The sequence below is a fragment of the Podarcis liolepis genome, assembly GCF_965112155.1.
Source record: "Podarcis liolepis genome assembly, chromosome: 5".
Lineage (NCBI taxonomy): Eukaryota > Metazoa > Chordata > Lepidosauria > Squamata > Lacertidae > Podarcis > Podarcis liolepis.
In genome coordinates, this window is record NC_139556.1 from 33094530 (window position 1) to 33109725 (window position 15196).

General features: G+C 45.2%; 1 protein-coding gene and 1 long non-coding RNA gene across 2 annotated transcripts in view; one reads left to right on the forward strand and one right to left on the reverse strand.

The window, feature by feature from the left end:
- Nucleotides 1-15196, reverse strand: part of CDH23 (cadherin related 23) — a 400272-nt gene that overhangs the window by 31707 nt on the left and 353369 nt on the right. Inside the window, exons 37-42 of the mRNA XM_083503046.1 lie at nucleotides 13788-14009; nucleotides 13538-13657; nucleotides 10769-10949; nucleotides 2503-2636; nucleotides 2035-2244; nucleotides 370-477 (exon numbers count right to left, since the gene is read on the reverse strand). Coding sequence (XP_083359172.1) covers nucleotides 370-477; nucleotides 2035-2244; nucleotides 2503-2636; nucleotides 10769-10949; nucleotides 13538-13657; nucleotides 13788-14009 — 975 coding nt within the window. The remainder of the gene's footprint in view (nucleotides 1-369; nucleotides 478-2034; nucleotides 2245-2502; nucleotides 2637-10768; nucleotides 10950-13537; nucleotides 13658-13787; nucleotides 14010-15196) is intronic.
- Nucleotides 11414-14069, forward strand: LOC310706897. Its single transcript, XR_014526233.1, has 2 exons — nucleotides 11414-12712; nucleotides 13126-14069. It is a non-coding gene; the product is annotated as an uncharacterized lncRNA (long non-coding RNA).

Genomic DNA, 15196 nt, shown 5'->3' on the forward strand with positions numbered 1-15196 from the left:
CGACTGGACCTAATGGTCAGGGTTCCCTTTACCTTTACCTATAGAACAGCATTGTCTCAATTATATAATGTGCAAGCAGATGAGATTAAAACATTCTATGCCCATTCTGTGAGGTACCTTCACATTTTTTTTTTAGGGGGCTGAGGGGATGAGTGGTAACAGAACATTTGAATGAAGAGCTGTAGAGCTTTTGAAATATTTTAACCTGGGCTGTGAAAACCTTGGTCTGGGTTCTGTGTCTGAGAAGAGAAACTGATGAAGCAAAGTTTCAGGCTTGAGTCTTGTGCCTTTGATTGTTAGCTAGAGCAGCGTTACATGAAATGCTCTCAGTAAACCCAGTGCCAAAGTCAGAAAACTGTGAATAATTACCCGCCTTGCGTTGCGTGCATTTTCTGGGTTGTCCTTCACTGTCACTGTCAAGCTGTACTTGGACACCCGCTCCCTATCCAGCGGGCGGTTTATGTAAACGATGCCAGTCTGATGAAGAGACAGGAAAGGGAAAAAAGGGGAAAGAGAGGGGGAATAAATGGAACTGCATTGTTTTGTTTGCGTCTAACTCTGTCAAATGCCAGTGATGGGGAAACATTAAGCAGGGAGCACCAGCACCCATGATTCTGTGCTTACTGCTCAGGCAAGTGAGAATAGGTTATGTCCATTCTAACCAGGGTGAAAAAAGAGATTCCATTTTACCAGGTGAATCTGTTATGGAAACTCCTCTTCTTTGGAACACGGGAGTCAGGAAATGAAAAAAAGAAAAGATTACACCCTGAAATCTGGGCCTGAAGATGACTAGTTAAAGCTACTGAGAGGTAGCTTCGCTAAAATGCTTTTCTAAAATGCTGCATGTGAATACACAGGGCTGGACTGATATCATTTTTTAAAAAAAGAGGTTAATGTTACTATCAAGAGGTGCTTGCTGTTGTTTTCAGGTAGGGCTTTGTTATTTGAATCTCTTCTCAGCCCAACCACCAGCATACTATAAAATTAGTAGGAAGGGCTGGAAGGAAGGAGGCCTTTGCGCAGTCAGAATTGGGCTATAATTTGAGGATCTGTGCAGCAGCAACGAAGGAAAAGAAGTGAAACCAACGATTTCAAAACTGCCCATTGGTTCTGAGTGCAAATGAGAAGTGCATTTCCAGACCCAATGACCTCTTCAGACCCATGCAACTTAAGAAAGGAAAAGAAAAGATGTAGGCCCTCGGCAATTTGCAGAATAGAGCTCAGGTATCTAAAGCTAGGTGGAAAGATGACAATGAGTGCATTCTAATTAAAGGACACTTCTGAAATTCAAATCAGCATGAAGTGTGAAGTCACACTTTTCTTTTAATGCAGGCTGTAGACCTGGAGCCGCAGAGCTGAAAGAAAACACATGCCAGCCTCTTAAGACCACTGGAAGCCTTCACCCCGTTGCCTCCCAGTGGCAAACACCATGCTGCAAGTTAAATACTTTCTTTGCACTGTAGTCTCCAGACATTTCCCAGATGTTGAAGCAAATAAAAGGAGAGAGTGGAACTATGTGCACCATCCATATATGTTGCTAACACCTGCAAGTCTTCCCTGAGCCTTTGGGTGGGATTAAAGTCCAAATAATCAAATAAACAAAGCCCAAAGAGATGTGATGTGCACATCTCTAAGCTCAGCCTGGTATACCAGCTGCACTTTATCCTGGAGACTGCAGGCTTGGACAGGTGAGATATGCCTTAGTGACCTCATGTCTGGATTACTGCCATGTGCTCTGCCTAGGATTGCCTTTGAAGAGCACTGGGAAACCACAACTGGTCCCAGATTCTGCAACCAGGCTCTTAACAGGGGCCACATAAAGGCAGCATTTATATCCTTATTGAGACAGCTAAGCTGGTTTCCAGTTAACTTTCCCAGGCCCAGTACTAAGTGCTGCTGAGGCCCAATAAAGGGCCTCTTTATGGGTTGGAACCAGGATATCTGAAGGACTACCTTCCACACATAAATAATCCTGATTACTGAGATCTTCATGGGAGGCTGTGTATCACAACGTTAAAAAAAAGAGAGACTTACGGTGCCATTGATGTAGAAAGCATTGCCTATATTCCCTGCTGTGATGCTGAAGGTTAAAAGAGCATTCCTGCCGCTGTCAGCATCACTGGCAAGGATGCGGGTGACAAAGCTGGAGATGGGTGCATTTTCACTGAGAGTGAGATTCATCGGTAGGTTGAGGAGGACGGGGTCGTTGTCGTTTATGTCCAGAACACGCACTCCCACCAAGACCTAAACCAAAAAGAAAGGAGGCAGATGAGGAGAGGGGCAAACAGGCCTGAGACTATTAATACAAAGAAGAATTGTCCATATGGTTCTTCCATGGCAATCTAGGTGTTTCCCATATGGCTGAATAGAGGCAATACCTCCTTAGGTTTTTCATTAATCAGGTACAGTTCTGTTTCCTCACCCCTGCACAATTCACCTCTCCCTCATGGAGGATTCAGAACCTCATCTTTGCAGTGTGGCCCCTGGACCACAAACACTTACGGTGGAGCTGAGAGGAGGCACCCCTCTGTCCTTGGCAGCAATGGTGAGGTTATAGAAAGCAATGTTTTCTCGGTCAAGCTCAGCATCCTTCCGCACGCGTAGCTCCCCTTCCACAGGAGAGATCACAAATTCTCCTGCAAGACAGATAGACACAAGGATGCTTAAGGGGCACAGGAGAAACAAGCAGGGCAGGTTAGCCAGCCTAGAGCACCATGGAAGACTGCACTCAAGAGCACTGCATGCTCTCACAACCTCCTTTTCTGGGGGGAAACGTGTTAATGGAGATGGTCAAGAAGGTGCATCGAGAACAGATCAAGGAAGTCCGCCTAATGCACTTCTGCAGATACTAGTCTGAGAGGGGACTGTGTACCTGCTCTTTACCAGGATGTCACCAGGCCAACAAGATCCAGGCAGAAAGAGAGGAACGTTGTTGGTGATCTCCCAGTGTCTACGCTGGTGCTGGGTTCTCCTACAGCACTCCCATGCTAGCAACACATCCTAATGCTCCTCAGGTCTTAGGTGATCAATCTGATGTCAAACGATTGATTGATTGATTGATTGATTGAGGTGAAATGATCAATCTGATGACCAGAGAGAAGACAACTGACATTCTTATCAAGATGCCGCACTGGGGAGATAAGTTTAAATTCACCCCCCACCTCACTGTCTACTTTATTTGTTTATTTATTTAGCCACACACGCTTCCAATGGTGGGGCGTTGCAGGGAAAAATTCCTTGGGGGGCTGTCTCCTGGGCCAGGGCTTAGCCACATCAGGTAAATTAAGTTTTGTCTTAAAGGTAAAGGTAAAGGGACCCCTGGCTGTTGGGTCCAGTTGCGGACGAATCTGGGGTTGCGGCGCTCATCTCGCTTTACTGGCTGAGGGAGCTGGCGTACAGTCATGTGGCCAGCATGACTAAGCCGCTTCTGGCGAACCAGAGCAGTGCATGGAAATGCCATTTACCTTCCCACCGGAGCGGTACCTATTTATCTACTTGCACTTCGTGCTTTTGAACTGCTAGGTTGGCAGGAGCTGGGACTGAGCAACGGGAGCTCACCCCGTTGCAGGGATTCGAACCGCCAACCTTCTGATCGGCAAGCCCTAGGCTCTGTGGTTTAACTCACAGCGCCACCCGCAAGTTTTGTCTTGAAGATTGTTTAATACACTGGTATGTATTACTATGAAAATGAAATACTGAACTCTATGCTACTTAAATCTGAGCAGTGGTAGAAAGTATACTCTCTCTCCTTGCACCCTGCACTGACGCCTGTATGCAACAAGCCACAATCTCTATAGGACTGTAGCCTCAGTCTCTCATTAGAATATAAGTACTGCCTTGATGAATCAGTCCAGTAGAATTTGCCAACCTTTTGGGGCTTATGGGGGACATTTGCCAGCAGGAGAAACTGTTGTGGACACCACACGCCACAAAATCATGCCCACACTGCAACCACATTCACTCTCCAAGGAACAAACTGCATTCATTCAATTAGGCTTGAAAAAAGTGTTGTAACTGTTGTCAATCCTAATGGTGGTGTGGGCAGAGGTGATTTTCTTGGAGAGTCAGCTGCAACCTCCAGGAACAGCACACAGACTCCGAGTAGGAGCCATTTATTGGCTAGAAGTGTGATTTCAGTGGGGGTAGGGATCTGGAGATGAGAGCCTAGGGATACCAGGAAAGACCTCTGTGGGGGCATGCCTGCCTGCAGGTGCCACGTTGGCAACCCATGATTTTGTCCATAATTTTGTTTTCACCAACAGCTAGCTTCTGGCAGTTATGAGCAAAGCAAGGAGGTCGTTCTCTATTTAATTCCAGCACCTGATATTCAGAAGTATACTACCTTCTGGCACAGAGGTTTCATTTAGCTGATTTGCTAACAGCTGTTGATAAGACAATGAATTTATCTCATCCTTTCGAAAGTCACACATTCATTTTTTTGTCTTTCCTGGCCTATGATCAAATCACTTTGCTGTCTACCCAGAGTTCCACCACTAAATGAGAGAGAGAGAGACAAATGTCTCTTTATCTGATGATTTCTTCACACCATTCATCAATTCCAAAATGCCGATCACGCTCCCAGCCACTTTCTTTTCCCTCCTAAACTAAAAAGTCACAAAATGCTGCTTTTCTTCCACACAGCACTCTGGAGCCAAATCCAGTAGGCCTCTGTGCTCTGGCAGTGAGTGCATGTGGCTGACAGAGTCTGCTTGTTTCTGCATTTGACCAAACAAGAACTGAAAATGAAAGCAGTCTTGAGCATGGTTTGTTTAGATGAAGTCCAAGCCAGCTTTCTCACAATTATTTCCTTTGCCTCGTCCTTTTTATTCTTACTATTCAAAGAATACTTTGAATGGCTTTGCTGTCAAAATATGCACTTGCCATAATAGAGAGGCTACAAATATTTCATCTGGTATTCTTAAAAAAATAATAATAATTAAGCCCTATTTGCACATAAATAGAAAGTCTGGGCTTATTTCTGCCAGAGACTTGTCTTTGGGCCAGACAAAATGAAATGTGGGAAATCCATCATCAGATATATTAAATTTTCCCCTTTGGGAAGGGAACAAAAAGCAGCCACACAGGGGGAGCGGATTGAATTGGGACTATAGCCCTGGGGAAGGGGGTGGGGCTTAACCCTTTCTCTACACTATTTCCCCCAATCTAAATCTTTCCCAACTGCTTTTTGCCTTGCTTGGAGAAAACATATCACCTCCTGGCAAGTAGAAGGGGAAGAAATGAAGGCAGTGAGAGTTTTTACTTTCTTGGCTCCATGCTCACTGCAGATAGTGACAACAGTCATGAAATTAAAAGACGCCTGCTTCTTGGGAGAAAAGCAATGACAAACCTAGACACCATCTTAAAAAGCAGAGACATCACCTTGCCAACAATGGCCCGTATAGTTAAAGCCATGGTTTTCCCAGTAGTGATGTATGGAAGTGAGAGCTGGACCATAAAGAAGACTGATCCTCGAAGAATTGATGCTTTTGAATTATGGTGCTGGAGGAGACTCTTGAGAGTCCCATGGACTGCAAGAAGATCAAACGCATCCATTCTGAAGGAAATCAGCCCTGTGTGCTCACTGGAAGGACAGATTGTGAAGCTGAGGCTCCAATACTTTGGCCACCTCATGAGAAGAGAAGACTCCCTGGAAAAGACCCTGATGTTGGGAAAGATGGAGGGCACAAGGAGAAGGGGACGACAGAGGACGAGATGGTTGGACAGTGTTCTCAAAGCTACCAACATGAATTTGACGAAACTCCGGGAGGTAGCGGAAGACAGGAGTGCCTGGCGTGCTCTGGTCCATGGGGTCACAAAGAGTCGGACACGACTAAACGACTAAACAACAACAAATCCTGTTTTCCCTATGGAGGAAAACATGGGTTGAGGAAGCATCCAGAGCAGAAAAATGGCATGGGTGGGAAGGGTTAATGCCCCTCTCCTCCCCGCCCCCTCCAGCAGCCCTGCAGTTCTGGTCCAATAAAAATCAGGAGATCTGCTCACAGCCTAGTCTTCCATTTAGAAGACCCACAATCAATATGACATCCCTTAATGTATTTTTATTTCCTCTTGGTTTGAATGTATCCGTGTGGAGCTTACTGTCTATTTGTTTGGTTTTAAGTTGCCTTGGATCGCCCTGGCCAAGATAAAGCGGCTGACAAATTGAATAAATGAAAATGAAACAAATAATCTTAGCTGAGTGTTCACACTTGTAAGCACAATTTGCATTTGGCTATCGTACACCTAGTTAGGGAACTTCCCTCCTAATAAAGATGTTTTATAGATGGTACTGTACTTAACAACTACCAAAATAGCTAAAATGTATAAGACAAAAACAAATCTGTGCTGGAGGTGTGGTAAAACAGAGGGGACACTTACACATGTTTGGTGGACCTGTGAAAAAATCAAAAGCTTCTGGAACACAGTATATGACGAGCTTAAAAAAAATGTTTAAGTATAACTTTATGAAAAACACAGAAGCTTTTCTACTAAGGATAATGGACACAGGTATAGCAAGAGAAGATCAGAAAATATTCCTCTATGCCACAGGAGAGGCAAGGATCTTAATTGCTAAAAACTGGAAAAAAGAAACTGTGCCAACAAAAAAGGAATGGCAAGACCAACTGTTAGAGTATATTGAACTGGCTAGATTAACAGAGGCAATTAGAGATCACACTAGACAAGAGTTTCAAAAAGCATGGGGAAAATGCAGAGAATACTTTAAAAAACAGTGCCCTAAAATAGATACCTGGACTTGTTTTGATTAATGCCTGCAGGAGACTTTGTGGATATTTAAGTTATAATCAGAAAAATATTAATAATTCTTCATAAAGCAAACTGTTTATAAGAAGTAAATAAGGAGGCCAGATACAGGATAAAGGAAGTCTTTTATTTGGTTGTTTGTATTGTTGTATGTTATGCTCACTGCATGTTTTGTTCACGTTTAATGAGGGTAGATTTGTGTATTGGGTGTGTGTGTTGTGTTATGTTGTAAATAAAAATCCAGTAAAATTAAGTTGCCTTGGGTCGCCCTGGCCAAGATAAAGCGGCTGACAAATTGAATAAATGGAAATGAAACAATAATCTTAGCTGAGTGTTCACACTTGTAAGTACAATTTGCATTTGGCTATCGTACTACCTAGTTAGGGAACTTCCCTCCTCTCCTCGGGCCTACTAATGTCCCAGTGTTGCAAAACCTTTCTGCTTTTAGCTTTCTTGCTAGGGGCCATAAATAAAACAGCTGAGAACTGAAGATGATTAATTAAAATCCAGCTGAATTGTATTATGTTCTAATGGGACTTTTTATTCTTTTTGTTATTGGCACACAAAATTAAACATGGGTTTTTTTCTTTCAGCAAGAGGCCCACAACACACTAGGAAGCCTGAGGATGTTGGCTAAGACGGACTCTTTCAGAAGACAATCCTTCCTCAAATCCACTCACAGTGATTGTTATGTATTGAAGTTCTCACCCTGGCCACCAGGAGTAGTGTGTATGTAGTTTTCACTCAGGTCCACATCAGTTATTTTAGGCGGGAAACCCTGGCTTGTTGCTACAATGTTGACAGCCGGCTGCCTATAAAAGCAGGCCGGCTGAGCTGTTTGCTGTTCAGTTCTGTGCCAGCTTACAAATAAAGAGCTGCTTTGGAAGAATCGCTGTGTCGTCTGCTATGTCTACCCACAACTTAACAGTGATGCTTGAAAATCACGGTTCCTTCCCCTAACTTGAAAATAGGTAGATTCTATCCAAGAGTCAATGCTACAGAGACCCTAAAAGTGAATGAAATACATTTCCTGCCCTCTATCAGCATACAGTCGTACCTTGGAAGTCGAACGGAATCCGTTCTGGAAGTCCATTTGACTTCCAAAACATTCAGGAACCAAAGCGTGGAAGCTTCTGCAGCCAATTGGAAACCCTGTCAGATGTTCGACTTCCAAAAGAACGTTTGGAAACCGCAACACTCACTTCTGGGTTTCGATCATTTGGGAGCCGATTTGTTCGGGAGCCAAGGCGTTTGAGATCCAAGGTACGACTGTACAAGAATTTGCTGATATGTTGGTTATGTTGACATACAGTGTATTTAATTAGACCTGATTAATAATGAAGTTTTATATGTGTACATTACTCACAAGTGGGCCATACATAAAACAGTGGGGCTTGCTACCAGGTACCAGGTACCTCGGGTTACAGACGCTTTGAGCTGTGCGATTTCGGGTTGCGCACCGCACCGAACCCAGAAGTACCGGAACGGTTACTTCTGGGTTTCGGCGCTTGTGCATGCACAGAAGCGCCGAGTCGTGACCCGTGTGTGCACAGAAGCGCAGGTCGCAGATGTTGCGGGTTGCGAACGTGCCTCCCACATGGATCACGTTCGCAACCCGAGCGTCCACTGTATAGGGCTATAATCCTAAACATTCCTATCTGAGGGTGCCCCCCCCCCCGCAATGAAGACAGTGGAGCTTGTTTCCAAGTAAATATGCTGCATGATTAAGTAAATATGCACCATGATTAAGAGATCTACATCCAGCTTTTAAGCTTAAGAGGTTTCAAGCCGACTTCTGTGACTCTGTAGAGCAGACTGCAAAGCGGTATTCAGTCCCTTCCTAGGCAAGCTTCATAGTCCTTCTAGCACACTTGGTTGCTTTTTTGCGGGGGGGGGGGGTTGTTTGTGGCATGAACTTGCAAAACCTCAAGGATCTTCTAGCCGGGCAAGTACAACAGGTTTGCAATGTTTCCTCTCATGGCGGATGCTGCCTGTAACAGGATTTCCTGATGTAGACACTCGGCTTCTCAGAAAGAGGCCTCTTGAAGGGATAGTTTTGAAATGTCCCATTAACTATCCTAAGGCGATTCTTTCCACACGCCTTTCCTCCCTTTCTCTTCCACCGTAAAGTTTGTGTACTCTGAAATAATCTGCCTCATATTCAGATTGTGTGTACGACACTGCAGAGATTCCAAAGCGTCTCACACAAAGGCTGTCATTGCCCAACTTCATGCAAAATCTGCTTGGTTTGCAGTAAAAACACACCAACACACAGTATTTCTCAAGGAGCTACAGCGTAGATTGTGGCTGTTACACATGACTTCACAAACCAGTGGTGGAATCACATTGCACGGCAGAGTACACAGCAGCGTGTACACAGCCAAGACAGTGCCTGCCCCGAGGTCACCCGGTGAGCTTCTTGGGGATTTATTTGAACTCTGGTGTCTCTGTTTTTAGTCTATGGGTTGCTGGTCTTTTGAGAATTGTAAGCACACTGGCAAACCAGATAAGCTGTTGTGAACACCACACACAGGCTGCAACAAACACACACACATTCCCCTCTATCCCCCCAGCAATTAGGCTTGGAAGAAAGTGCTTTCACTTTCTCTCCCAAACCTAATGGGAAGAGGGATGTGATATTCCTAGAGGGTGCAACTGAGGAAAGCAAGAATTAACCTTCCCTCCCCAGCTGGAATCTCCTCCTAGCAACAAGGAAGATTAAACTAAGGCTTTTATTGGCTTTTTCCAAGCCTAATTTCAGTGGGAGGAGAGTCTGTGGGCAACAAGGAAGGCCTCTGCAGATGCCAGGTTTGCAACCAGTCTCCCAGCCCAACACTCTGACCACTAAACCACAGTGCCACTGACCACTGTACCAAGGAACCAAATGTGAAAGAGCAGCACTGGAAACGTAAGCTACTCATAACAATGTTATCGTTGCAGTAATTACTATTACTCATCACCAGGGCTGGCCCAAGACATTTCACCGCCTGAGGCAAGGGACAAGATGAAACCTTTCCCCACCACTGTTCTGCATACAGAAACCCACGGAGCTGGAAGTGGGATCTTGCTTCAGTGCTGGCAATGGAGCAACATCCTCCATCTGACCTGAGGGCAGCAGGCTAGCTTAGGAAGTGAAGGGCAAGCTGCATGGCATATATAGCTTGAACCCCCAACACCTCTCCCCTGCTATTTCACCACTCCACCCAGCACCTACTTACGGCCTGCTCAGGCAAAGGCTGCAGTGGTGCATCCCATGAACAGGGCCACACGTGCACATTCAGTGAGTAGCTGCACCTGAGAGCTTGCTCTGTCAGGGACCTTCCTCAGCAGTTTTCACTGCGATATACTGGGATAATGTGGCTGCTGACTAGGCAACATAGCCAGATCAGTGGCAAAGCAAGAATAATTGCTGCTGGCTCAAGAGAACAGGAAGAGTTGGGGGCCTTAGGGAAAGGGGGGGAGCCAGGGGAGGCCAGAAGGAATGGCTAAGGGTCATCCACTCCTACCCCCCGTAAACCTGAGGCAGCTGCCACCATCTGTCTAAGGGAGGACCCGTTCATCATTTCCAGAGTGTTTCTGATGCGCAATGTGCTTTGTAATTCCTCCACATAAAACTCTCTGAGATAAGCCACAAGGACACCCACTCTACATATTTTTGTTTCACTGAAGCAGATGGACAGCGACTTGCCTGAGTCTACCCAGTGAATTAGTGGCAGGAATAGAATTAGACCAGAGTTATCCGGGGTTGAAACAGAGAACTCATTCAGTTGGTTCTTTTTAGCTTTTACTTGTGACTTAGACAAGAGGACACTGACCTTATTCCACACATATGGAAACTAAGTCTTAGTAAGAATTGCTATTTGCACAGGGAAGCAGTGGCCCGGGCAGAAACAGAATGCTGACTCCTGAGATGATTTCTGCACACATGCATGATTTAACTGCATTTTCTGGATGGGCTGAGAACTGCAAACTCAAGCGTTCCTGTTCTATTTCTTTCTCCACTTACCAAGGGGATCCCCTGCTATGATGCTGTACTCCACTTGTCCATTAGGTCCCGAGTCTCCATCGTGGGCAAGGAAAGTCCACACCCTTGGACCTGGCTGGCCTTCTGTGATGTCAAAGGGCCCTTCGTAGGAATGTGGGAACGTTGGTTGATTATCATTGATATCGTTCAAATTCACTAACACCTGAAGACAAAAAACACACAGAATAGTTTGCAAACACAGCCAAAACAATGAGTAAAAGCTATAAAGCCTGTTATCGAGTATCTGCAGCCATCTTGTACGCAACTGCCAGTATAGTACTGCTAGTTTTATTTATTCATTTCACTTATCTCAATTTCCCCCACTGTATTTCTTTATTTGCAGTAACAGACACAAGCATTCTCAATAACCTTCATACAGAAATTAACGGCATCCAATGACATCCATCTCTGACTTAAAAGGATTTTGCACAGAGTGGCAAAAAAAAAAGAACATTTGAAACCCAACATTCCAGTCTAATTGCAAAGCTGTGTTTCTTGACAAGTTAAATTTGTGTGAGGATTTGCCAGGTCAAACCCTGATCGGGCCCAGGTCAGATGCAAGCACATCCTGGGAACTCTGTGCAATGGGCTGTTTGGTATTTATTACGCTGCTGCAGCTGTAATCAGTTTATTCTAGGAATCAACCATGGAGAACAAGGTAGGGCTTAACGTGTGCCTGGAATCAGCTCTGGAAACTGTTCTGGAGGGCAGGCCTCATTCTTGAGCACTTGGTTAAACTTAAGCGATGAAGAATGGGCAATAGAGCCGTTCAAGATGGAGTAACCGCACCCATCTCCACACCCTGATTAGAAAGAACGGTGCTTGCAAGTCAGAGGACGTGTTATCCTGATAAGACATAATTTTCAGTTGCTTTTATGGCAGTTATGAACTAACCAGTGGATCATGGAAGAACCCACATAGTTGCACAGTCCTGTTATGAAAGCCATTACTAGGCGGTGCACTTAGATTCTAGCCCTCAAGATTTTTGGAAAATACTTGAAAATATGACTGCAGTTGCAGGAACTCTTCAGTGTGGGCAAGCAATTTCCACTCAAACCCCGAAGCTGCCCTTGTGACTTATTAATCTAGTCTATGCAGAGTCCAAGATAAGCCCTGCCTGTCTACACCCACACTGTGAAGTGGCACAGGGTTGTAGAAGCCTGCAATTGTGGAGTTGAACAGCAACTGGCACAACAGTGTCTCCTCCAACGTGATGCCTGCTCTGTTACATCTGCAGCATGGAAGCTCCTTTAATCCACTCCTTGTGACAGCAGTTGCTACAAGGTGGAGGGGTTGCATGCAATGGTTCACCACATGTAGGTTTTAGCACACTGCTGTGAAGCTTTCTTTTTGGATGTTTGCTGTGCTACGGTGCATGCACCATGTGGTTTCTCATGCGGGTCACTGCACATTGTGAGCCAGTGTGGTGTAGTGGTTAAGAGCGGTAGACTCGTAATCTGGTGAACTGGGTTCGCTTCCCCGCTCCTCCACATACAGCTGCTGGGTGACCATGGGCTAGTCACACTTCTCTGAAGTCTCTCAGCCTCACTCACCTCACAGAGTGTTTGTTGTGGGGGAGGAAGGGAAAGGAGAATGTTAGCCGCTTTGAGACTACTTAGGGTAGTGATAAAGTGGGATATCAAATCCAAACTACTACACGGACAGGCGCCGCACAGAACAATCTATAATGATATATTTGTGTTGGCCATAATACAGAAACTGATCCCGTATGTACATTGCAGCAAAAAAAACGGAGCTAGGTAGCACTTCTCATTAATATAAGAGTGAGCAGATTCAAAGCAGAGAAGAAAAAAAGGAAGGACCTCTCACATGGCCTTCCTTGAACAAGGAAGCAAAACAGCCTTCAGGAAACTGCAGGTGGAAAGTGCAAGCAAAGAGTGAGCTACACAAGTCTAGAGTCGAAAGGTAACTCAAAGGTCACCTTGTTCTGCCACAGCAGCAGTATTCCTCTATTTGTTTCCCTTTCCTTTTTTGCATGAGAAGCAAGGATGTTCAGTGTATAATGTTTTTTGTTACCTATTGTCACAACATAATATTAATATATATTTTAAAACCCTCTAATGATGGAGAGGCTCCACCATCAGCTCTCAAGGACATCTGCTTCCATTGCTGAAGTTCTTCTTAATGTTGAGTTGAACATCCCTTTCCTGTAATTTGAACCTGTTGATTGGGGTCCCACCCCCTTGGAGCAACAGAAAACCTATTGGTTCCATCATCCGTGTGACAACCCTTCAAATATTTGAGGATGGCCAATCCTGTCACCTTTTAATCATCTGTTCTCCAAGCTAAACATATGTCTCTTTACACTTTTCTCATAGGGTCTCCAGATCCCTCACCATCTGTGTTGCCCTCCTATGGGCCACCGTCAACATCTTTCTTAAAGTGCCCAGCAGTGATTTTCCCTCTTTGCCAAATACTGGAGACAAGTGAGAGAGAAGTATGTTCTTCCCAAGGAAACTATCCATGGAATTTCCTCCTGTTGAGAACCATGGATATAGTTGCTCCTTTTAAACGGTTTCTATAACGCAACTGCAATTGAATTGCAGAACATGCAAGAATGCAAAAAAGGAGAGAGCAAGAAGTTTGCTTTGCACGCTTCACAGAATGGGAGATCATTAATCTCATTAGCTGTTGCATGTTATGGAGGTTTAGCTTCTGGAAGTGCAAGCAGCATCTGGAAGAGCTTTTGGATGGCTGCTCGTTATTCGTTATCCCAGAAGCGATACGTACTGTTGTGGTGGATGTGAGACGGCGTGAAGGGATCGGACACTGGTCCGTGGCAGTGACGATCAGTGTGTAACGCCCGTGGCTGATTTCATAATCCAACTCCTTCATTGTGCTGATTTGTCCCTAAAATGAGAGGCCAAAACAAAAGGGAAACGTTAGCTTTCGGCAATGAGGGCATATGCTCATGGAATGATGGGTAACGGGGCTCAATACCTTTGTGCAAAGTGAAACAGCGATGTGAAAGTGTACTAACCGTAGTGCTGTTTATGTGAAAAGTGCCCATGATGTTCCCCTCTGTGATGGCATATGTAACTGTGCCATTTGGCCCTTCATCAAGGTCCACCGCATTGATGGTGATAAGGATTGCGTTAAGTGTGCCGGGGCCCTCATCCAGTGTGACTTCATACTGCTGCTGCCGAAATACTGGAGCATTGTCATTCTCATCCAGGACGGTGACATAGACCGTGGTAGTAGCCTGTGAGCAAACACTGACACATTCAGAATCATGCAAGGATAATAATAAAAATAAAATAAAGTGTCTAGATGCGAGCCGTGCACTTAAGCCTACACACACATTTCCACATGCTTCCAGAGGTTAACAAATACATCCACCTTTAAGGTTATGCCATTGTCAACTGTCAGGGTGGCTGTCTGGAGGAGGTCAGCAATAACTCACAGGGTGTTAGTGAAGTTAACGCTTTATTCAAAGAAACAAAACAGCTCAGGCAGAGTGAGCAAAACAACTCTTCCAAGCAGATCTTGCCCCAATGAGGACTGAAGGTCCCCACCTTTCCAACAGCTCTCCAAGTCTCCTCCTCCCCTGGTTCCTTCCCAAACACTCTGAGGCTCCTTCATCTTGTCTATCTTTGCTCCATCCTCTTCATACCTCTTCAGGTTCTGGCAGACCAGGGCGAAGTGGAGCTGGTCACCGCAGGAGGGGAAGACCTCCTCACCAGCCTGACTCACTGCCGCCTCTTCATGCCCCCTCATCTCCAGCCTCCTCTTCTGCCTCCGATTCTGGACTTCTTTTTGCTACAGACTCTTCCTGCTTACTAAATCCTGCTACCTCTTCAGCTTCTCACACCTCCTCCCAGTCTGCTCCCTCTTCTCCCTCTAACCACTCGTTGATGTCCCACCCACCCCCTGGTTCTGAGCCTTCTTCCCTTGGGGGTTCCCCAGCTGGTCCCCCCCCCCACCATTCCTCTGCATCCAGCCAGTCCATGACATCAACTGATATTATCCAGGAGGCACAGCCACAGAAGGGATTAAATAAGACATTTGATCAGGCGTACTAAGCAAGCAACCAACACTAGCAATAGGCAACATTATTTTGGCAGTGCCTCTGAGAGACACTGAGGGGGCTTCCAGACAACCTGTTTAACAAGCATTCTTGATGTTATCCAGGAGGCATGGCGAAAGGTATCACGGTATACAAATGAATGCATTGTGGTATATTAAAATAGGACAGAACAATGGACCAGAATTTAATGAAACAACCTACTGTAATGTGTGAATAAATCTTGCAGTACAAAAAGGTCTGTTAACCCTTCCCAGTTGTCACAGGAGCCATGCAAAATGCTCTCAGCAAACTACAGAATGTTCAACTAATTCCACAACAGACTTCTAAAATAAAAAACTATTAACTCTCTTTTTTTCCCCCTT